The sequence below is a fragment of the Daphnia carinata genome, chromosome 6, assembly GCF_022539665.2.
Source record: "Daphnia carinata strain CSIRO-1 chromosome 6, CSIRO_AGI_Dcar_HiC_V3, whole genome shotgun sequence".
NCBI lineage: Eukaryota > Metazoa > Arthropoda > Branchiopoda > Diplostraca > Daphniidae > Daphnia > Daphnia carinata.
In genome coordinates this window covers 879,516-898,428 of record NC_081336.1, presented here as the reverse complement: position 1 = coordinate 898,428, position 18,913 = coordinate 879,516, and the positions used below count along the sequence as shown (strand labels likewise).

The following is an 18,913-nucleotide window of genomic DNA, read 5'->3' as shown; positions in this document are numbered from 1 at the left end:
TTCCCGGACAGAATTTCATAGACTATGTGCTATCCTTTGCTGCGTGTGTGCGTGATCACGAACTCTTGAAACTCCCGCTGTTTTTTTATTGGGGGGAGGTCCCACCAGTTAAAGCATAGTTGATCACGTAGAACGCATTTGAAATTGCAGACATGTTGGACGTCAGCCAACACCCTTTTGAATGGAGCTGGATGGTTACCATTTATCGGCTTCGTTTGCCATCTGTTTGTTATTCGGCCGCTATAGGAACTAACAGCGTCATATACGTTGAGGCAGCCATTGATTTGTTATTGCCCAGCACAAACGGCTCTTTTCTCATGTACGTTGCCATGCCCGTAAAAAGGAGAAGGGAAATAGGAATCACCTGGTAATGGCAGCCGCAGGAGGCATTTAACTAGAAGGAATATATTTGTTTTCCATGACCCTCAGTAACAGCCAGCGATGAGAACCAGGGCTGGATGCAAATAAGGTGGATGTGCATCAAGGCTATGCAATTTTTTTTTCTTTAGTCGGTGCTGCTTTGTCTTTTAGAAGTGAAAACTGATACTTAAAACTGCAAGGTGAAGGTCAAGAAACTTCAGTTTTCCCCAAGTTTGGGATGAGAGAAACGCGGAATAGCCAGAACGCACCGGGCGTGAAAGAAGCAACGACCTTTCAACTACCGGGCACACGTTTAGCCAACAGTATAAAAACACCGGCTATTCCAGATGATGTTTCAGACTGTGCAGTGGTCACTGAACAAGCTGTCGCATCTTTCCCCCATTGAACTGATACATTCATCATGTCCCGATTAAGCTGTTTGTTTCTCTTTGCCACTTTGATGTTCCATAGACAAGCCAGCTGCGCTTGGGAAGATGAATCCGGCGAAGAGGAACCTAAAATTGCTAGACCAGTCGTAGATAATTCATTTCGGGCCCCTTATAAATTCGCTGCTTATCCATGGCAACAGTGGAGCTTTCCTTATCCTGGCTATGCGCCCCTCCATCAGCCGAGTTTTCGAGTTCCACGTAATTCAATTTGAATCTCACACACTGATGAGGGGGAAAAATGTATTTTAAAAAATATTTTCTATAGAAATCAGCGAGGAGGCTGTCACTGTCTATTCTCGCCACACTCCAGGATTCACGCAGAGCTGCCGGTCGTCGTGCACGGGAGAAAAGGGCAATTGTTTCGATACTGCCACCTGCTCTGCATTGGGAGGCAGGGCCAGTGGCGACTGTCTAGGCGGCAATGTTTGTTGCATCAGTAAGTTGAAACCTTATTAAATTTCATTCTATTCTTAATTTTGATGCGATATTTTTTCGATGGTAAAAGACGTGGTGAACACCTGTCACGGTAAACACTTGCGTCACAGTGATGCGATCACGCTCAACAACACTTACTGGCAATCGTCGTTGAGGCCTATCCCTGCTTCATCCAGCTGCACGTTGACCGTGAAATTAGATTCGAGACCTGGGAACACGCCAGTCCCACCACTACCCTTCCCTCCCGTGCCTGTGTGTCAAGTACGGTGAGTACATCATCGATTGAAAACAAGTGAAAGACATTAGTAATAGAAAAATTGTGTTTAACAGTTTGAGTTTCTTGGTGTTCACAATCTCTCAGCCGGATTCGGAATCCGTCTGCAGTGGGGACTACTTCGAAGTGGTCGGAGCCACTAACACAGTCCCGAATATTTGCGGATTTAACGATGGCCAGCACAGTACGTACAATTTTTTATTTTTTGGTTGGGTTTAAATTTGAAATTTTGGCTTGTGTTTCAGTGTATTTGCATGTGCCACCATCGGATGTGACGCCAACAGATTTGCAATTGACATTTAACTTTGGTTCGTCTGACATCGAGACCCGCGCATGGAACATTTTGATTTCCATGATCCCCTGCGGTTCTCCTAGATTAGGTATTTGCTTTTTTCATTTTCTATTCAAACAGAGGCATTTAAATATCATTTGGTTTGCAGCTCCAGCGGATTGCCTGCAATATTTCACCACCAGATCAGGAATCGTTCAGACGTTCAACTGGAGAGATGTGGTCGGTACGGCCACCCGACAGTTATCAAATCAAGACTACAGCATCTGTTTCCGATCAGCGCCATATTCTCCTGTAACATTTGCATACAAAAACCAAAGAAAACAGAACATTCTTTAAATTTAATTTAATTTACAGAGGCAATTGTGCTTGACGCCATGCACGGTGGTCACGACGCAGAAGCCATTTAGCCTTAGCACATCCTCTTCGTTGACGTTGGTAAACACGGTGAATGTTACTTCACCATTGCCCGATGTTAGTCAATCGGGATCCCTCGATTGCAATAATGACTTCATCGTCATTCCGGGCGGATTCAATATCGGCAATCCTGCACCAGTTGCGAATATGGCCTTTGATCGTTACTGCGGAGAGAGGCTGAACGCTCTCCCTAGAAACAACGCATCCACAACTGTTTGCAGTAAATCATCGAGTTTATTCTTTTTTTATGAAATCGTTATCTTGATTTTTTGTTATTTTCCATAGCCACTGCAACGCCATTCAGAGTGTTGTATCGCACGAACCGGGACGAGACGCTGAGTTTCCCGACAGCGGATGCTGCGTTGAATTCCATTCCTGCCAATGGAAACCGTGGATTCTGTCTCAATTTCAGACTTCAATAATAACATTGAATTCCCTTTTTTTACTGGTGGTGAAGGGCACACACGATTTCCACGTATATTTTAATCTATCCTCAGTTTAAAAGATCGTGTAAAACCTTATCTATACTGACACATTGGTGCTGTTCTGGTCTTAATGAAATAAATACTTTGAAAAATCAGTTGTATGTCAAGTTGTTCGTAAAGTTCTTGGTATGGGTCTATTTTGTCTCGGTCCGTTGTTTGATGCACTGTACAATAAGCTACGATTGGCTTTTGAATTCGGAATTGCTTCGAGCTGATCTAATGCGAATGGATTCATATAAACGTTCTACAATAGAATTTTCGTGATTTTCATATACAATCGTCCGTGTTCAACTTTTAATAAAATATTAGGCATCCATCAGATCACTCATAGATCTGCATATTTAAGAAAAAGGTCTTTTGCTATCAACGACCACAGTAAACGGATATGGCAGTCCTTCGCGTAACATGTTTACATTACTTGTGCAGCAAAGTCTTTGCCGATCAATGTATTTTTACCAATACAAAGCTTTTGAACACATTTCCGCTCAGCAAGTCAGTTAAGCTAGTCAAACGACCTGCATAGATTGCATTTGCTGATTTTCAATCTCCTTAGTATGCCGTATAGGTTCCCGAATTCGCGTAGCACCAAGGTTACACGGCCAATAAACTCCCCCACGTACTAGCCAGTGCCTGTTTCCAATAAATGCTATGCAAAAAAACAAAGAAGAATTGCGTAAGCAGAGACTAAAAGATGGCTTGTGGTTGGCTCGCGTGCGATCACCTTCCAAGGGCAAAGACCAACCACTATGCGGTATAAAAGAGCAGGCGATGCGAAGGACCTTCCAGGTCTTTAGAAGCCACTAACAAAAGCGCTTCTTTGATCGAGAGAAAGAAAATCGGATTGGATATAATAAGCAAAGAAAACAAAAATGCTGAAACATTTGTTCATTGTATTTGTCGTTTTGATATTGCAATCTAGCTCTCACGCGTCGAATGATTTCGACGAAGAGGACATAGAGGCGGAGAGTCCGCAAGTGGCCGATTCATTTCCTAGAGCTTACGCATTTGCTCCGTATCCTTGGCAACAATGGAATTTTCAATCCTACCAGCTACACCCTCGTATTCAACGTATAATCTAAAAAATAGTTTAGCCAATAACATTCTAATTCAACTACCTGATTTTTTGCAGAACGAGACGATGATGAGGGGGACTCCGTTCCACACGCTGATCCGCGTTTCGTTACCAATCGTTGTCATTCAGCACATTCGTATACAACTACAACCTACCCTGTTTGCACGTCAACATGGACAACAACTGTGACTGTAACGAGTATCATCACTAATTCATCAATTACGACTACAAGCAGCACAACTGAAAGTACTAGTACTACAAGCATCACAACTGAAAGTACAACTCCCACAACTATTCCTGCATTTTCAGTATTTGCTTCTTCGCCTGGTCCTCTCTAAATATTTCTTGTTGGGGGCAAATTAATGAAACATTGGGTTTGTAGAAAGTGTCCCTCTTTGTATTGGCTGTGGGATTTTAAATCAAGTTTCAGAATAAATACACGCATTAAAACATACGCAAAAGATTTTTCTGTTCGGATATCCTTTATGCGCTTGAACTCTAAGCGCACGAAATCTAAATCGTAAACGAATTTTAATAGCAATAAGACGTTAACAAATCATTTCTTCACGGTGTGATATCTCTTTGCACTAAAAGATGAACAGCTTTCGTCCTTTTTTAGTTGTCTGGCGTTCCCGTCTACCCCGAAATGGTGATGTGATTGGTAGTGCCCTTCGCTAACATATAAACGCGTGTAGATCGCATGCGTCAGGCCCATTTTTCTTCACGCTCAATTTGTATAATAACACGTGGAGGTCTTCGTAATACGAACGAAGCAACGTTTCTTCTAGCTTCCTAGGACGTCCTTCATCAGCCATCTGGTCGGTACCAGCCAGTACCATATTACCGTTCCAGTCTATTTGGTAAATCCCCTTATTAGCATATAAGCAAAGGCTATTCACATAAACCTAAATGATTCGATGTTGTTATGGTTAAAAGGGTTTCCTCAATGAAAAAAGAAAGCTCATAAATATTCCAACACCGTAAGCAACATGTGTTTGTATCCAAAGACATCGAAAAGAATTTAAATTATACACGTACTCTCTCCTTTGCCCGTTCAGATTGCCGATTTTCGGCGAACAATTGCAGATACTAAAAAATCCATCGTATAACTTAAAAAAGAAAAGGCACGGTCAAGCATTTCTCCCGCTCCTCCTTGAATTTTTCACAAGGAAACTTGTAAATGTGCATATCAAGGTTACGCGAATGTCTAGGCTACACTTCAACGTACGTGACGTATTGCTAAATGAAATTTTAAAATCGTTTAACTTTAAGCCAAGGTTAAACGGTCAACACACTCTTTTTTCCTTGAGGCTCTCCCGAAGACAAGTTACACGTTTCGTGCCACGTTTGGAAAAAATGAATAATTTGTGCTGATGACTATAGAGCCACGTGACCTCTAAAAAGATCAAACTTCAATTCTTCAAGAGGAGAAACCCACCAGGAGACGTGGAGTATATAAGATGAAGCGAACCAGACGATCCTCCATGTCTTCAGCAAGTCTTGGAACCCGCTGTTTATATTTTGAACTATCTGGCTATTCTCTAGGAACCAGGATGTCACAGCTGCGTTCTCTTCTTTTAGTCCTTCTCATGTTAACAATCAGGTATTCTTCAGCTTGTGGTGGCACTAGTGGAGGACTCGGCGTCAACGGACGAAATGCAGAAAATTCAATTAGTTCTGATCGAATGATTTCTTATCCTTGGCAATCGTGGAATCCATACGATCCTTACCGGTCCCAGTACCAACCAATTTCTCGAGCTCCTCGTACGATAAAGGCTTCCATTTACTATTTATCTTTATTTGAGCTGTAACACAAACCTTTCAGTTCAATTGAATGTTTACACATTTTTAAACATTAACAGAAGATACTGTTGAAGTGGGTGGCAGTATTAGTTCCTACCCTTATCCTGGTAACATCGACAGCTGCAGGTCTTCATGTACCGGAGAGAAGGGCAATTGCTTGGACAGCCAAACATGTTCACTTGCAGGCGGCCGTGCCAGTGGCTCTTGTGCAAACGGCTTCGTCTGTTGCATCAGTAAGTTCGTCTTTATTATCGATTGGTTTTGTTGGAACGTTGATTATATTTTCGTCATTTAAAGACGTCGTGAATAGCTGTCATAGTGGTTGGGCGCGACACGCTGATACCGTCATACTCAACAACACTTACTGGCAGTCTTCATTGAGACCGATCAAACCTTCATCCAGTTGTTCATTGACGGTAAAGCTGGACTCGAGATGGCCGGCTGAATTGCCACCTCCCAATCCACCAACGCCCTTCTTCACGCCCGTCTGCCAAGTCCGGTGAGTTTTCGCTCACGTTCGCATTCAAATCACGAATGGAACAGTGATGAATATGGCTACATTTATATAGTTTGGATTTCCTGGTGTTTACAATTTCCCAGCCGGATTCGGAATCCGTCTGCAGCGGGGACTATTTTGAAGTGGCCGGAGCCACGAACACAGTACCCAATATTTGCGGATTCAACGACGGACAGCACAGTACGTACACCTGTGGTATTACCTGATTTTGTTTTGTCTCAAATTACAATTTTTGGCTTGGTTCAAGTGTATTTGCATGTACCGAATTCGGCCATCGCGCCAACGGATCTCCAACTTACGTTTAACTTTGGATCGTCCAACAGCGAAGTCCGCGCATGGAACATTTTGATTTCCATGATCCCCTGTGATTCCCCAAAACTAGGTATTCATTGCTGACTTGATAATCAATATCCCAATAAATTTTAATCGATTTAAACTTACGTAGCTCCATCGGATTGCCTTCAGTATTTCACCTCACGAACGGGAACCGTCCGTACGTTTAATTGGCGAGACGTTACCGGGACAGCCACTCGCCAGTTAGCCAATCAAGACTACAGTATTTGCTTCCGTGCAGCTCCAACCTTTCCAGTAGGTCAAGAAAATCATCCTACAATAGTCAGAATCAAAATGAATATTTATTTATTTTTTATAGAGGCAATTATGCCTAACACCGTGCACGGTGGTCACGACACAAAAGGCATTCAGCCTTAGCACACCATATGCGGTGATTGCTGGCGCTGCGACGATAACTACTTCTTTACCCGTGGCTGATGTTAGTCAAATTGGATCCCTCGATTGCAATAATGACTTTATCGTGATTCCTGGCGGATTCAATATCGGCAATCCTGCACCAGTTCAGAATATGGCATTTGATCGTTACTGCGGAGAGAAGCTGAACGCCCTTCCTAGAAACAACGCTTCCACTACTATTTGCAGTAAATCATCGAGTTTTATTTTGAACTACTCTATTATTTGTTTTAATCTCATGATCAATCTTCCATTTGACAGCCACTGCAACGCCATTTAGAGTGCTGTATCGCACCAATCGTGACGAGACGTTGACTTCCCCGACAGCGGATGCTGCGCCCAATTCCATTCCTGTCAATGGAAACCGTGGATTCTGTCTCAATTTTAGAGTTTAATAATGATCGGTGAATAGTGCTATGATTTCTTTCTGGTGGAAGTTTTTTATTGAAAACGGTTGATGGGATTACACGTTATGCATACTTGGACCTTTATCTCGATGCCTCCGCTTAGAAAACATGAGAATGAAAATTCAGCTTAGAATATCGGGTCTTGAACTTGTTTTTCTCAAATACGCCATCGAATATGAGGCGTTGTCTTTCCTTTGCAGGATTATTACTTAAAATATCGTGTTTTTTGGAAATCAATGACCATTAAGCTCATTGAGGCTGCTGTTTAGCCTCTCTTATTCTTCGTGTAGCAGACGCCTTTCCAATTACATAATTGCTGAATCATTCTCTGTTACAGTCCATCCTAAGTGGTCGCAATAATTAAGTCTCGTACTACACCGAATCGGACTACTATGATTCCAAAAGTAAGTTAGATGTTATTAGGCTAATGTTTCGTATGCTCATACAAAGAGTGGAAAGAATAATGCTGCGTCACATGTGACGAAGACTAAGGTCACAATTGATTCCCCTGCTGTGATAGAGAAACGTGTTCCTTGTTTAGTTTCACCCAGCTTTCATATCATGACCTGCCACGTTAAGCTTACTCACCAACGGCCTTACTTTGTTCATAGTAATCAACTCAATTTCGTATACGACTGCGAGCTATGTGCGTCACTCTTGAACTAGGACATAAAAACCTTTGACAATCTGAAATTTGTGGATGAAATGGCAAATGAATTTCTTTGTTTGAGATAAAGGTACCTTATTTTATTTAACTAACTAACCCAATTTTGAGGAATGTCAATTACGATCGCAATAAAAATAGCCCCACTGTAAGCACCGACATCCCAATACTACGAGAGACGACCAGGTAAAACATTAGATTGGAGGAAATCGAAATTCGATGTCAATGGCGAAAACACATTCAGGTGAGCAGTTAATAGCAAACTTTTTTCCAGTAGCACCTCTTCATGTACGGTGCAGGTTTGCATACGAAAATCTTCTTATAAATTGGACGCACAATCCTTTTCACGATGACTGGACGAACAATCTTTTTCACGACGACTGGACGCACGATTTTTTTAATGATTGGTCGGACGATCTTTTTGACAATTGGCCGGATGATTTTTTTTACGATTGGACGATAGATTTTTTTAATGATTGGACGGACGATTTTCTTCACGACGACTGGACGCACGATCTTCTTCCTAACGATAACTGGACGTACGATTTTCTTTTTCACGATAACTGGACGAACGATCTTTTTCTTTATGATAATCGGACGTGTAATGCATGGGGGAGTTACTTGGCATACGCACTGTTGACCCTTGATTTTCAATTTTGCATCGATACGTTTCTTTATTAGGAGGCGCAATCTCTTTATCCCAGGGCTGAATAGAAGGCTCCTGTCTTCAGATGTTTTTTCGTCCTCCTCAGGAGCACTCCTTTCCAAATGGGTCAAGTCCTCCTCATCGTGATCAGCCGTTGATTGCTCGTGTTCGAAGGATTCCGTATCTTGATCGTTGGCGGTATCATCAAACTGTTCAGTTGCATCGCCAAACGTGTCAACATCGTCGGACGTAACTGAATCCTCAATCATGGTCATGAGGCTCTTCATGACAGCGTCACGTGCTGCTTCGATTTCCTTAGGTGTGAATTCCTCCGCCGTCATGTCGGATTCGTCGGTGATGTCTTCCTTGCCTACTTCAGTTTGCTCGTCGATAGCTCGCTTGTACTTCATACCACCGTCCATCTTTGGATATTTAGGAGCAGCAGGAGTTTCATATTTTGGTGGAGCTGGAGTCTCGTATTTTGGCGGAGTCGGAGTTGTCGGAGCTGGTGTTTCGTATTTTGGTGGGGCCGGAGTTTCGTATTTTGGTGGAGCTGGAGCCTCGTATTTTGGTGGAGTTGGAGCCTCGTATTTTGGTGGAGCTGGAGCTTCGTATTTTGGCGGAGCTGGATATTTTGGCGGAGCAGGTGTAGCACCACCGTACATGGTCGGCTCTGCGAGTGTCACGCTGAGCATTGCCAATCCGCATAGGACAGCCAAATGGAAATTCACCTGCCATGTTTCATTATTTAATAAGGTAAACAGTAGAAGATGGATTTAATTTTATTACAAGTTACCTTTGTCATGGTGATGAAACTTAAAGAACTGCCCGGTATCAAAGACGAAGCTCCTCTGCGTCTATGATTAACCTGACCATGCCGTTTTTATATCCTTCTTCAAATGCAAGTGTCTCTGTATTGTTCCAGAGAACCCATGAAAGGTGTAATTAATCTTGTTTTTCTATCCATTAGAAAGTGAGACTTAACGATGGCCCACTGCTACGTTTTGCTGGTGGATCAACAGTTCGACGAAAACAAATGCCTGCATCTTTAGCCTGCGCGTAACTTCATGGTCGCCAGGTTGTGCGGTGGGACTGTTCCAGAATAACAACATGGACAGGTACACGATAATAGCATTTAGTTTCGCTCGCCTTAATTTATCATAGACTGAGAACAAGTAGAGATTCTGGCCTTCAGTTCCAATTTTTTGGGGAAATAACGAATAATAATGTGACAGAAACGTAAATTTGACGATTAACATGGAAGAGGCGTTGAAGCAAATGATTCCATACTATGCAAGTGCTCAAACGTGAATTTAAAGAATTAGGAATAATTGTTGACTTAGTTACACAACATTATTTATTAACCAGAAGCAAAGTCATAAGCTATACCCGTCTATTTAGCTAGCTTAAGGTTTAGCTAACGGTTTCTTTCTACGAGTCTAATCCGTGGCAATCAGGAAAATCAATATTTGAATAGGAAAATTATCAAAACTGATCTCTCCGTGGCATAGACGATTCAACATGAATTGTCAATACTAAGCATTGAAATTTGTACAAGTCAATGACCGATACTTGGCAGATGAACCTCGTCTGCATTTCAAAACCCACCGTGTACATTTCCTTCCCACTTTTAAATCATTCTTTAAGTTAATAATAACGAAAAGTAGCCTTACCTAGCACTCTCAGAAGAATCCAAAAATACCGACAAGTCCCTACAACGTTGTGTCTATTTGAATATTTGCAGAATTCATTATCGACTTCGGTGTTTCTTGACCCCCAGAAGTCTGACGCAGAGCTAAAATTACATCAGCAAATAACATGAATGTTTGTTGAACGGCCTGCAACAAGTCTAGAATGATTGGCCGTTCGATATAGTCATGAAATGGCCGAAAAAAGTGACAAACTAGAGATCAGTAGCCAACTTATGGCTTGACCCTTTTCACTGTAAGACGCTCTTGTTCAACTTGTGTTACGCCAATGGACAAGCAAAGTAGTTGGCCAAACAATAAGATGACGACAGTCGTGAAATAGACGTTCAGCGTTGATTGAAAGAACAGCAGAAGCTTCACTGCCACTTCAGAGAACGGTTCGTTGAAATTCCTTGTCTACGATTTCAGTCAAAGCATTTGGTTTGCGTTTCATCGACTGATTCATTTCCGTGCAGAACGCATCAAAAATCGCGATGAATAAAATTGTAATAGGCTTGCTGTTCGTCGGTGTTTCAGTGTTCGTGGTCGAAGCTCAGCGAACAGTGATCAGAACGCAAATCGTTACTGTTTTTTCGAGCGAAATTGTCTCGAGAAATGTAAGTTATTTCTAATTTGATTAGTTATTCCTATAACACATTATTAACTTATGTTAATTTATGTTTTGTTTGTTTCAATAATAGTTCGCTTGTGCTAAACTGGTCAACGTGACCGGACAATGTCGTCGAGGTCGTGGTGGTCTCCTCATAGACGTGCCCGTTATTCTAACGTTTGATGACGAAGTGGAAGATTCTATGGATGACGCATTTAATCGAATGCTACACCAACAATTCCTACCAACCAGAACGCTAGGGTATCAGTTCTGATATTTCTCTGAGTTCCACGTGATCCTTATTGTTTTTAACATGATTTTTAGCGTGGAGGTGACGCCCTTGGCGATCGACCCAACGGATAATTTACACGACGCAGCCGATTTCAAATATTTCCCCGGCAATCAATTTCATTCCCCTTTGCCAACCAACCACGTCGTCCAATCGTCACAGAATCCCAGTGCCAGAAATCCTGGGCGGAACAAAGTAGGCGCAGAGGGAATTGAACCGGAGCCACGGATCTATTTCTCGCAAATCAACTCTGTTCTTAACCGGATTGTTAACAATTTCAGACTAGTGACCGTCAGAGTCACACGTTACGTTACACGTAAGTATATATCCTTTTTAATATTTGTTTTGCCCGACAAACTGTTGACCCACGTTCCAAATCAACATTCAGGAACAACGCGTGTTACGGCAGGTAGCGCAACAGGTAGCTTCTTCATTATGGGATGTACTCCGAATCCTTTCACTTTTGCCACCTGCTCAAAAGCTCCTCGATCCATCTCTACTTGATGTGATGATTTCAACATTACAAAGGATAATTGTTTCATTATTTATTCAAATTTTATATGTTAACCTTGCATTTATCAAGAACTCGTATAGGTAATGGCCATAGAGTACTAGAAAATAAACCGTTGCAGCATTTGCATACGTGTTTTTGGAGAGGGTGTAGGACAAGGACGTGATTGAGTTTGAAATTGGCTAGAATGATAACCAACTTAGTTGGCAGCTGAACGATGTTCAAGTTGCGCATCGTTCAAAGTTCGCCATTGTTCGAGATCGGGTTGTTGTTTGTTTTACCAATGTCCAATCCGTGCCTTGTTGTTTTACATGTTTCTTATCAGTTTGTATCCCCAAACATCTATTTACCTTAATGATTTCAAGTACGTGTATAAAACCTGGCTACTGATTGCGATAGCAATTGGATCCAACCGTTCTCGTCAAGAGGAGGTCGATTTGTTTTCGTGCAATCCTCTTGGATACAAAACAAATGAAGACCATTTGGTTCTTGGCTGTCAGCTGTTTGATCGTAGGATCCGTCGTGGGTCAGTACGATCCAAATTGCAATGGAAAAACGGTGATTGTTCATTTTTTCGAATGGAAATGGAGCGACATTGCTGCCGAATGTGAGAGGTTTCTCGGCCCGGCCGGCTATTGTGGTAAGATTTAATAATTATATGATTTCTAATTTTCATTAATGATCTCTCTTTGTTTTTACCAATCCATTCCCCAGGATTTCAGGTAACTATTTATTGAATAAAGTGGGATTGACGATGTTCTCAATTTAACATCTTGTTTCTTGATTTGTTTAGGTTTCTCCTCCGATGGAACACGTCATCCTGCCGGATAACAACCCACCCCAGCCATGGTGGCAACGCTACCAGCCCGTCAGTTACATTTTGCATTCACGTTCCGGAAATCCGGACGAGTTTGCAGAAATGGTCCGCAGATGCAATGCTGTCGGAGTCAGGTATAATTAAATTTGACTCAATTCTAACGTGTTATATAACACTGATTGTAAACATGTTTGCATTGGCAGGACGTATGTCGATGCTGTTATCAATCACATGAGTGGACTTGGCCGTCTAGGAGTGTCGTACGCTGGCTCGCCTTACGATGGAGACGCATTAGATTTCCCAGGGTCAGTCAATCATTTCACAATTTGCGATTATTTGTAATACGATGTGTGACATTTAGGGTACCTTTTTCGGCCGAGCACTTTACCCCCAAAGATATGTGCCCGTCTTACGACGGCAATGTCAATAATTACGGAGATCCGAACAATGTGCGCAATTGTTATCTCGTCGGACTGACGGATCTCTACGGCGCATTGGATTACGTCCGTGATGCCGTGGCGGGATATTTGAATAATTTGGTAGCAATCGGAGTGGCTGGCATTCGTATCGATGCCGCCAAGCACATGTGGCCTTTGGTTAGTTAACATCAATAATACAAGAGAAATTGTTTTTAATTAATTCACGAAAAATTAACATATTCATAGGACATTGCTGCAATTACATCACGAGTTAACACTCTGCCAACCGAGCACGGATTTCCACCCAACTCGAAATTTTTCGTCTACAGCGAAGTGATTGATCGAAATGATGGGGCAGTTAGAGTCGATGAATACTACGACGTCGGTAAGGAATCATTTATTATTGTCAACCCAAAGCCAATTAACATTATTTCATAACAGGTCTGGTGACCGAGTTCCGTTATTGCATGAAACTCGCGTGGGGAATCAATGATTATGGCCAGTTAGGCGGTCTCATCGATTATGGATGGGGCATGGCTAGAGACGATCGTGCCTTCGTCTTTGTGGACAACCACGACAACCAGCGAGGGCACGGCGGAGCGGGCGACGTTATCACGCACAAGGCGCCGCGCGACTACAAACAGGCTGTGTCTTACATGTTGGCCCATCCGTACGGGTTCACCCAAGTGATGAGCAGCTACTATTTCGACAACAGCGATGTTGGCCCACCCCACAACGAAGACTACAGGTTCGTATTTCATTAGAAAATAATTTTTGCCTTTTGCATAACATTAGCATATGGAAATAGGCTCCTTAATTGTTTGAATTGTCTTTAATAGCGCGGCTGATGTTATCATTAAACCGGATGGCAGCTGTGACGGTGGATGGGTCTGCGAACATCGTTGGAATCCGATCGCAAAGATGGTGCGATTCCGTAACGCTGTGGTAGGTACAGCCATGGAAAACTACTGGAACAATGGCGGAGCAGTGTCATTTTCACGAGGCAATAAGGGATTCTTTGCCATGGCTAAAGGAGGAAGCATGACCGAGACCTTAGTCACAGGTAATAAATCATTTGGAACATTTGTGTTGACAAATTTCTATTAATTTGATTGATATGATGAACAGGTTTACCAGCTGGAACGTATTGCAATATCATCGATGATTGTGCTACCAGCATTACGGTTGGTTCCGATGGCAAAGCGCTTGTTCAAATCAATAACTACGAAGAGCCCATTTTTGCCGCTTGCGTTGGCTGCGAAACTGGTCCTGTTCCAACAGCAACTGCTGGAACTGCCCGTCCCACCACACCCACAACACCGAAAACTACTGTATACGTTCCAACAGTGCCGTGCGTTGGACCTGGTTGTTCCATCACAACCACTACTACAGGTATTCAATCATCTCTTATTTATTTGTATCCTTTACTGGAATCGATTTGCATTTTTTGCTGGAAATTCAGCTCGTCCTCCAAATGGCAACCGTACCGTAATTTTCATCCAGAAGCAAACCAATCCCGGTCAGGATATGTTCATCCGAGGTGGAATCGATCACACTGTGAGACCTGGATGCGTCGAAGATGCTGCCACATCACCTTGCGCCGTTCCAATTCAAGTAAAACTCTAATCAGATAACTCATTTATTATTCGTACTAAATCATATTTTCAAATGTTAAATTTACAGATTGCTTCTTTGGGTACCACTGCTCATTACGCCAAATATGATGCATGGGCAGTAGGTGACACAAGGTTGGACTGGTACGGTACACAGGTAGGCCAAGGTTCTTACACAGGTCAGCCAGCATCTGGAACTCCATTGGCTTGGACTTCGAATAAACCAACTGAAGCTGGATATCAAGAACTGAATACGTAATCATCTTTAAGTTTTTACATTCTAGCACCAGGGTAATTCAAAATTATTGTTAATGTGATATAACCAATGGTTTTCAGATGGGGAGATCACTACTGGATGGTGGAGATGGATATGGACTGCTCAAAGACGGAGCAGGGTTGGTTTGAAGTTAAGGCTTTCCTTACCAATTCCGGTAAGATTAATAAGAAACATGTGGAATTGATTGAAGGTTGGATGGTACTATGGAGACCTGATGAATACTTTAATTGACAGGTAGCGGATGGGAAAGTGATGTTGTACAATCGGCTTGTACTGGAAACGGTGCTGGAACTCCACCCTACACTAGCCTGTCGAATCACATGGGTCGCTGTGGCTTCATCAACGTTTTCACTTTCAGCGCAAACGTGTGCCAGATTATTGCATTTGATTAAAGTGGCTTATAACCTACCTGTAATGACCAATACCCGTTATTCTCGAAGTATATTAAGAAATTTATTGGATTTTCGTATCATTTCATTTCGTTTTCCATCTTATTTCAAAAACAAACAAAAGAAACTGGTTTTTATTTTTGCAAACCGAAATGTTTACAGCAACCATAAATACCGCGTTAATATAAAGCAATGCCAGATCGCTATTATTAAAACTGGCGGCACTTCCGGCTGAGAAGGTATTGAAGAAGGATGGGTAACAAAGAGGAAATTTCAGGTAATGTATGAAAAAAATGGTGGAAAAGGTTAGAGTGCAAAATCTCAGCCACGATATTTTTATCTTTGGGAGGGTAAAGATAATTTATTTGAAATGTGGGATGAGTTCGGAATAAAATTTGCTGGTGGTGAAAGGAGAGGCAATTACTCAGTCAGCATTTTGTCGTCGTAATCGATGGGGCGTTTATGGACCTCGTGGAACTTGCATGGAACCGTTATTAGTTGTTTGCAATTTACAGGTAACAATGATTTCTAGTCATAAAAAATGTGCTTGTTGATTGTTCAACTTTGTTGTTTGCTTTAATGTCAAAGCCCATCACTCCACGATGTAGTTAGTTTACTTTATTTTGGTAACACAATGTTACATAAAAAATGTATACCATCCATAAAATTTTTAACTTTATTCAATTTCTAACTAGATTCTAATATTACACGCAGTTTGATGACAACAAAGGAGACTACCAGCAAGACGTGTGTTCTACGTTTATTCTGGGCCTGGCACAAAAAAGTTACGTTTTACGCCAGAACTCTCCACAATTGAAGTAGCGTCAATAACAATACAACCTACAGCGACTGGTGGACTAAGACTGGTCATTCGTACAATCATACGGTTCGTCTTAAACTCGGTGCATTTTTACCATTCACGTTTAAATAGTCGATAAGTCCTTAGGCTGTAGCCAAGAGGAAATCCAGGTGTCAAACGGACGAACGATGGTTAAACAAACAGTACGGGGGCAAAGAACGATATATTACCTGTATTTACCTAATGTAATAAATCTTCGGCCTGAAATTCATACTTTCGTGTTAATCGGTGACCATTCAGGAGACCTTGAAATTGAAATTCTTCTTGTCACGAATTAACACAAGTATGGTGTTTGTATAGAGACAGATGGATGTAACCACAGGGTAGAGTATGAACTTCGGTGTATTGACTCTTTCTAGTGTTACAATGTCAAAAGGCTATGTGTTGACCATCATAATTGAATTAGCTTTGACCCCACCTTCATTTTCCATCATGTTATGTTAAAAATGTCACATTGGTGAGAATTCTTTGTTATTTTCAGGGTCATTCTCTGATGTTCATTTTCCTATTTTTTTTTTGCTGAGGAAGATGTTAACTGTCAACCAGTTTGTCAACCCCATTTCAAGGCTTGGGACAACCAGGATCATTGATTGTCAAGTTCTATGAATTTGTTTGAAAACTAATCATGAAAATAGGTAAACCTGATTTATCCAACATTCACTGTGCAATGTGTGGAGCCTCCTGCAGCAGACACTATCTCTGGTAGCTATAACCAGATTGCTTGTGTGTCCTGTTTACCATCAGGATTTTGAACTGAGAAAAGCCAGCAGTTCGTCCATCATAATAATTTCCAAGGCCAGCTAAATTTTTTAGTTGTATGTTGATTAATTTTCAAATTAACTCAAGGTTTAACTTGAACCAATATTTTACACTTCCAAAGGATATATCCATTCAAGTTATACCAAAAGACAAGTGACATGAAACTACGTGGCAAAAGTTAGGAGGATCCCGGACACGCTTATGGAGTCATCGACCATATATATATTTCATGGAACATGTTTGCACGTTAGTTAACGTTATACAAGACTCACTTTAAGCAAATAATAGCTCTCCTGTTGCATATTGCAGGAGCTAAACAGTGATGCGACGGCATGGAGCTTTTGTTTCAATTTACGTTTCACGAACAGCCAATCTTTGCATCGTTCCTACTTCACATGGTGATGACTGGCAAACATCGTAGAGGATACAACCCGTTGCTGTTTATCTTTGGTTAGCTTACCGTCTGGCACTTGGTATAAAACACGGAACGTTTACGTTCATTGGAGTCACCAGCGTTTCTGGAGAACAACCAACTAGCTGAGTTTTCACAAATCGTTTAAAGTATAATCACATTTGTTCAGACTCTTTAACTTTTTGATACAGCTAAAGTTATCTTTAATTCATATTAGACTATACGGCTACTTGTGGGCCGCTGTTAGTAATGTTTCCATTCTTGATTTGACAGATGAAATTCTCGCTAGTTTTCCTGTGTGCTTGTGTGGTCATCACTCATCAACAATTCCAGAGAACAAGGGCTATGCTTTGGCTTTCTCCTTATTATTCTTCACCACAATCGGCAGTCAACAACTATCAAGGCTATCGATACAATGACGTCCCCTACCTGGTGAGTACTTCATACGCAACAATAAACTTGCAACTCTAATTGTTCTTCACTAGACATTTTGAAACATCCTATTTCTATATTTTTGTTCGTTCGTCATATAATCGTTTACTCTGTTTTGTTTTTAGAATGATGAGTTCAACAGGGAAAAAATGGAGAGCCATGACAACTTGGATGGAATTCAATATCAATCGAAAATCAGAGGTTCCCTTGCGCAAGAGCAGGTAAACCCGCGATTTTTCTTCGGTTTAAATCCATTTGCTGGATCGGGTTCTTCTGCGGCTGTACCCACCATCATATCAATGGCTACCACCGTCGCTTCTATTGTAACATGCATTCCGGCCTTCCAGTTTTCGATTGCAACTCCCCTGCCATGCGTTGGTCGCAAGAGGCGTGAAATCGATGACGTTGCTTCTGAGCACATTCAATTTCCCATCGCACCTACTGCAACGCTAAAGTAAATAGCTCTAATTAGTATTGTTCGATGCAATTTAGCCAACAAATTTTCATTTGTAGATTGACGCCAACTCATTTGGTACGAGAAAACCGTCAGCTGACCACCGACCAGTCAATTGGTGACATATTACATCCGTCTAAGGACGATGTTACCCACGATGAAGTATCGTATGGGGACCAGACGAATATGAGAGACAGGCGATTTTTCTTAAATAACGGGATACTAAGTAATGGTTTGTTTGGTGGCAGCAGTGCCATGGGAGCGACTCCTGTGGTGAGCTACTCATTTGTTCCCACAACTTTGACACAGACAGTAAATCTCCTCGTTCCAGCTCCAACTACTGCGTGTATGACTCCAGCGTGCGCTGCTTGTTTGCCGGCAGGCTTCGTTGTCTGCCGTGCCTAAAACAGGCATTTAGTAGCTGTGCCGCCGACTCGAATAAAATATAGATTACCTTAGTTTTCATAAGATGTACTTGACGGTGTTGGTTGTCATTGTATTTCAACTCAGATTCTGTTCACCAAATAAATTCACCAAATAAAATGGAATGGCTATGCATCCAGGATATCTTCACTGCTGCCGCAAAGTGAAAAAGATCCCCAAAGTCTCCTTCGATAGCAAATCTACGTTGAGCTGCCCTCTTTTGACATCACTCCTACACAAGTTTCGGGTTTTGATACAGCCGGAGTTCTAACCATTTCATTCGTTCGTCTTGAGCTGTTTGAGCCAGTAATAAGCCTGGCCCTACTTATTCTGCCATCTGTGCTTCCTGGAACACTGATTGCCCAGCATGTTATTGACGCCACAATGCCCAAAAAG

At 41.9% G+C, this 18,913-nt stretch overlaps 7 protein-coding genes and 1 long non-coding RNA gene across 9 annotated transcripts; 7 read left to right on the top strand and 1 right to left on the bottom strand.

Annotated features, from left to right (window-relative positions):
* The first annotated feature begins 747 nt into the window (after nucleotides 1-747).
* On the top strand, nucleotides 748-2,804 carry LOC130689667 (uncharacterized). The gene is made up of 8 exons (XM_057512604.2): nucleotides 748-1,007; nucleotides 1,075-1,245; nucleotides 1,315-1,510; nucleotides 1,575-1,702; nucleotides 1,764-1,898; nucleotides 1,959-2,101; nucleotides 2,165-2,444; nucleotides 2,510-2,804. The coding sequence occupies exons 1-8, from the start codon at nucleotides 782-784 to the stop codon at nucleotides 2,644-2,646; spliced, it is 1,416 nt and encodes a 471-aa protein (XP_057368587.1). The 5' UTR covers nucleotides 748-781; the 3' UTR covers nucleotides 2,647-2,804.
* A 709-nt stretch (nucleotides 2,805-3,513) lies between these two features.
* LOC130689695 (uncharacterized) lies at nucleotides 3,514-4,219 on the top strand. Its single transcript, XM_057512635.1, has 2 exons — nucleotides 3,514-3,777; nucleotides 3,839-4,219. Exons 1-2 carry the CDS (start codon nucleotides 3,579-3,581, stop codon nucleotides 4,117-4,119), a joined length of 480 nt encoding a protein of 159 aa, XP_057368618.1. The 5' UTR covers nucleotides 3,514-3,578; the 3' UTR covers nucleotides 4,120-4,219.
* A 1,100-nt stretch (nucleotides 4,220-5,319) lies between these two features.
* LOC130689669 (uncharacterized) lies at nucleotides 5,320-7,333 on the top strand. Its single transcript, XM_057512605.1, has 8 exons — nucleotides 5,320-5,545; nucleotides 5,644-5,817; nucleotides 5,882-6,083; nucleotides 6,154-6,281; nucleotides 6,349-6,483; nucleotides 6,547-6,689; nucleotides 6,754-7,036; nucleotides 7,110-7,333. The coding sequence occupies exons 1-8, from the start codon at nucleotides 5,335-5,337 to the stop codon at nucleotides 7,241-7,243; spliced, it is 1,410 nt and encodes a 469-aa protein (XP_057368588.1). The 5' UTR covers nucleotides 5,320-5,334; the 3' UTR covers nucleotides 7,244-7,333.
* A 1,055-nt stretch (nucleotides 7,334-8,388) lies between these two features.
* On the bottom strand, nucleotides 8,389-9,405 carry LOC130689509 (proteoglycan 4-like). The gene is made up of 3 exons (XM_057512452.2): nucleotides 9,362-9,405; nucleotides 8,541-9,296; nucleotides 8,389-8,442 (listed from the first exon to the last, which is right to left on the bottom strand). The coding sequence occupies exons 1-3, from the start codon at nucleotides 9,368-9,370 to the stop codon at nucleotides 8,389-8,391; spliced, it is 819 nt and encodes a 272-aa protein (XP_057368435.2). The 5' UTR covers nucleotides 9,371-9,405.
* LOC130690006 (uncharacterized) lies at nucleotides 9,009-11,707 on the top strand. Of its 2 annotated transcripts, XM_057512960.2 has the most exons (7): nucleotides 9,009-9,321; nucleotides 9,536-9,683; nucleotides 10,310-10,651; nucleotides 10,730-10,870; nucleotides 10,955-11,124; nucleotides 11,188-11,468; nucleotides 11,541-11,707. In XM_057512960.2, the coding sequence occupies exons 4-7, from the start codon at nucleotides 10,748-10,750 to the stop codon at nucleotides 11,654-11,656; spliced, it is 690 nt and encodes a 229-aa protein (XP_057368943.1). In that variant the 5' UTR covers nucleotides 9,009-9,321; nucleotides 9,536-9,683; nucleotides 10,310-10,651; nucleotides 10,730-10,747; the 3' UTR covers nucleotides 11,657-11,707. The 2 variants fall into 2 exon arrangements, with proteins under 2 accessions (XP_057368943.1, XP_059351683.1); XM_059495700.1 differs by lacking the exons at nucleotides 9,009-9,321; nucleotides 9,536-9,683 and having other exon boundaries at nucleotides 10,309-10,651.
* A 358-nt stretch (nucleotides 11,708-12,065) lies between these two features.
* On the top strand, nucleotides 12,066-15,250 carry LOC130690007 (alpha-amylase A-like). The gene is made up of 13 exons (XM_057512961.2): nucleotides 12,066-12,303; nucleotides 12,378-12,385; nucleotides 12,457-12,614; nucleotides 12,684-12,785; nucleotides 12,842-13,076; nucleotides 13,146-13,284; nucleotides 13,341-13,647; nucleotides 13,739-13,962; nucleotides 14,028-14,291; nucleotides 14,362-14,513; nucleotides 14,583-14,767; nucleotides 14,849-14,943; nucleotides 15,024-15,250. Exons 1-13 carry the CDS (start codon nucleotides 12,135-12,137, stop codon nucleotides 15,179-15,181), a joined length of 2,196 nt encoding a protein of 731 aa, XP_057368944.1. The 5' UTR covers nucleotides 12,066-12,134; the 3' UTR covers nucleotides 15,182-15,250.
* A 312-nt stretch (nucleotides 15,251-15,562) lies between these two features.
* On the top strand, nucleotides 15,563-16,454 carry LOC132088048 (uncharacterized). Its single transcript, XR_009421169.1, has 2 exons — nucleotides 15,563-15,693; nucleotides 15,874-16,454. It is a non-coding gene; the product is annotated as an uncharacterized LOC132088048 (long non-coding RNA).
* Nucleotides 16,455-17,198: 744 nt separating this feature from the next.
* Nucleotides 17,199-18,514, top strand: LOC130690005 (uncharacterized). Its single transcript, XM_057512958.1, has 4 exons — nucleotides 17,199-17,357; nucleotides 17,482-17,640; nucleotides 17,766-18,094; nucleotides 18,154-18,514. Exons 2-4 carry the CDS (start codon nucleotides 17,482-17,484, stop codon nucleotides 18,497-18,499), a joined length of 834 nt encoding a protein of 277 aa, XP_057368941.1. The 5' UTR covers nucleotides 17,199-17,357; the 3' UTR covers nucleotides 18,500-18,514.
* Nucleotides 18,515-18,913: the final 399 nt, after the last annotated feature.

Bases quoted from the DNA above. Each gene is read 5' to 3' on its own strand.
- LOC130689667 (XM_057512604.2), top strand. From the start codon at position 782: ATGTCCCGATTAAGCTGTTTGTTTCTCTTTGCCACTTTGATGTTCCAT. The intron at 1,703-1,763 runs GTACGTACAATT...CTTGTGTTTCAG, and splicing joins ATTTAACGATGGCCAGCACA to TGTATTTGCATGTGCCACCA. The intron at 1,899-1,958 runs GTATTTGCTTTT...TTTGGTTTGCAG, and splicing joins CTGCGGTTCTCCTAGATTAG to CTCCAGCGGATTGCCTGCAA.
- LOC130690006 (XM_057512960.2), top strand. From the start codon at position 10,748: ATGAATAAAATTGTAATAGGCTTGCTGTTCGTCGGTGTTTCAGTGTTC. The intron at 11,125-11,187 runs GTATCAGTTCTG...CATGATTTTTAG, and splicing joins CTACCAACCAGAACGCTAGG to CGTGGAGGTGACGCCCTTGG. The intron at 11,469-11,540 runs GTAAGTATATAT...ATCAACATTCAG, and splicing joins AGTCACACGTTACGTTACAC to GAACAACGCGTGTTACGGCA.
- LOC130689695 (XM_057512635.1), top strand. From the start codon at position 3,579: ATGCTGAAACATTTGTTCATTGTATTTGTCGTTTTGATATTGCAATCT. The intron at 3,778-3,838 runs GTATAATCTAAA...GATTTTTTGCAG, and splicing joins GCTACACCCTCGTATTCAAC to AACGAGACGATGATGAGGGG.
- LOC130690007 (XM_057512961.2), top strand. From the start codon at position 12,135: ATGAAGACCATTTGGTTCTTGGCTGTCAGCTGTTTGATCGTAGGATCC. The intron at 14,514-14,582 runs GTAAAACTCTAA...TTAAATTTACAG, and splicing joins CTTGCGCCGTTCCAATTCAA to ATTGCTTCTTTGGGTACCAC. The intron at 14,768-14,848 runs GTAATCATCTTT...AATGGTTTTCAG, and splicing joins GGATATCAAGAACTGAATAC to ATGGGGAGATCACTACTGGA.
- LOC130689669 (XM_057512605.1), top strand. From the start codon at position 5,335: ATGTCACAGCTGCGTTCTCTTCTTTTAGTCCTTCTCATGTTAACAATC. The intron at 6,084-6,153 runs GTGAGTTTTCGC...ACATTTATATAG, and splicing joins ACGCCCGTCTGCCAAGTCCG to TTTGGATTTCCTGGTGTTTA. The intron at 6,484-6,546 runs GTATTCATTGCT...AAACTTACGTAG, and splicing joins CTGTGATTCCCCAAAACTAG to CTCCATCGGATTGCCTTCAG.
- LOC130689509 (XM_057512452.2), bottom strand. The intron at 8,443-8,540 runs GTAACTCCCCCA...AGTTATCGTTAG, and splicing joins GTCAACAGTGCGTATGCCAA to GAAGAAGATCGTGCGTCCAG.
- LOC130690005 (XM_057512958.1), top strand. From the start codon at position 17,482: ATGAAATTCTCGCTAGTTTTCCTGTGTGCTTGTGTGGTCATCACTCAT. The intron at 17,641-17,765 runs GTGAGTACTTCA...TTTTGTTTTTAG, and splicing joins ACAATGACGTCCCCTACCTG to AATGATGAGTTCAACAGGGA. The intron at 18,095-18,153 runs GTAAATAGCTCT...TTTCATTTGTAG, and splicing joins GCACCTACTGCAACGCTAAA to ATTGACGCCAACTCATTTGG.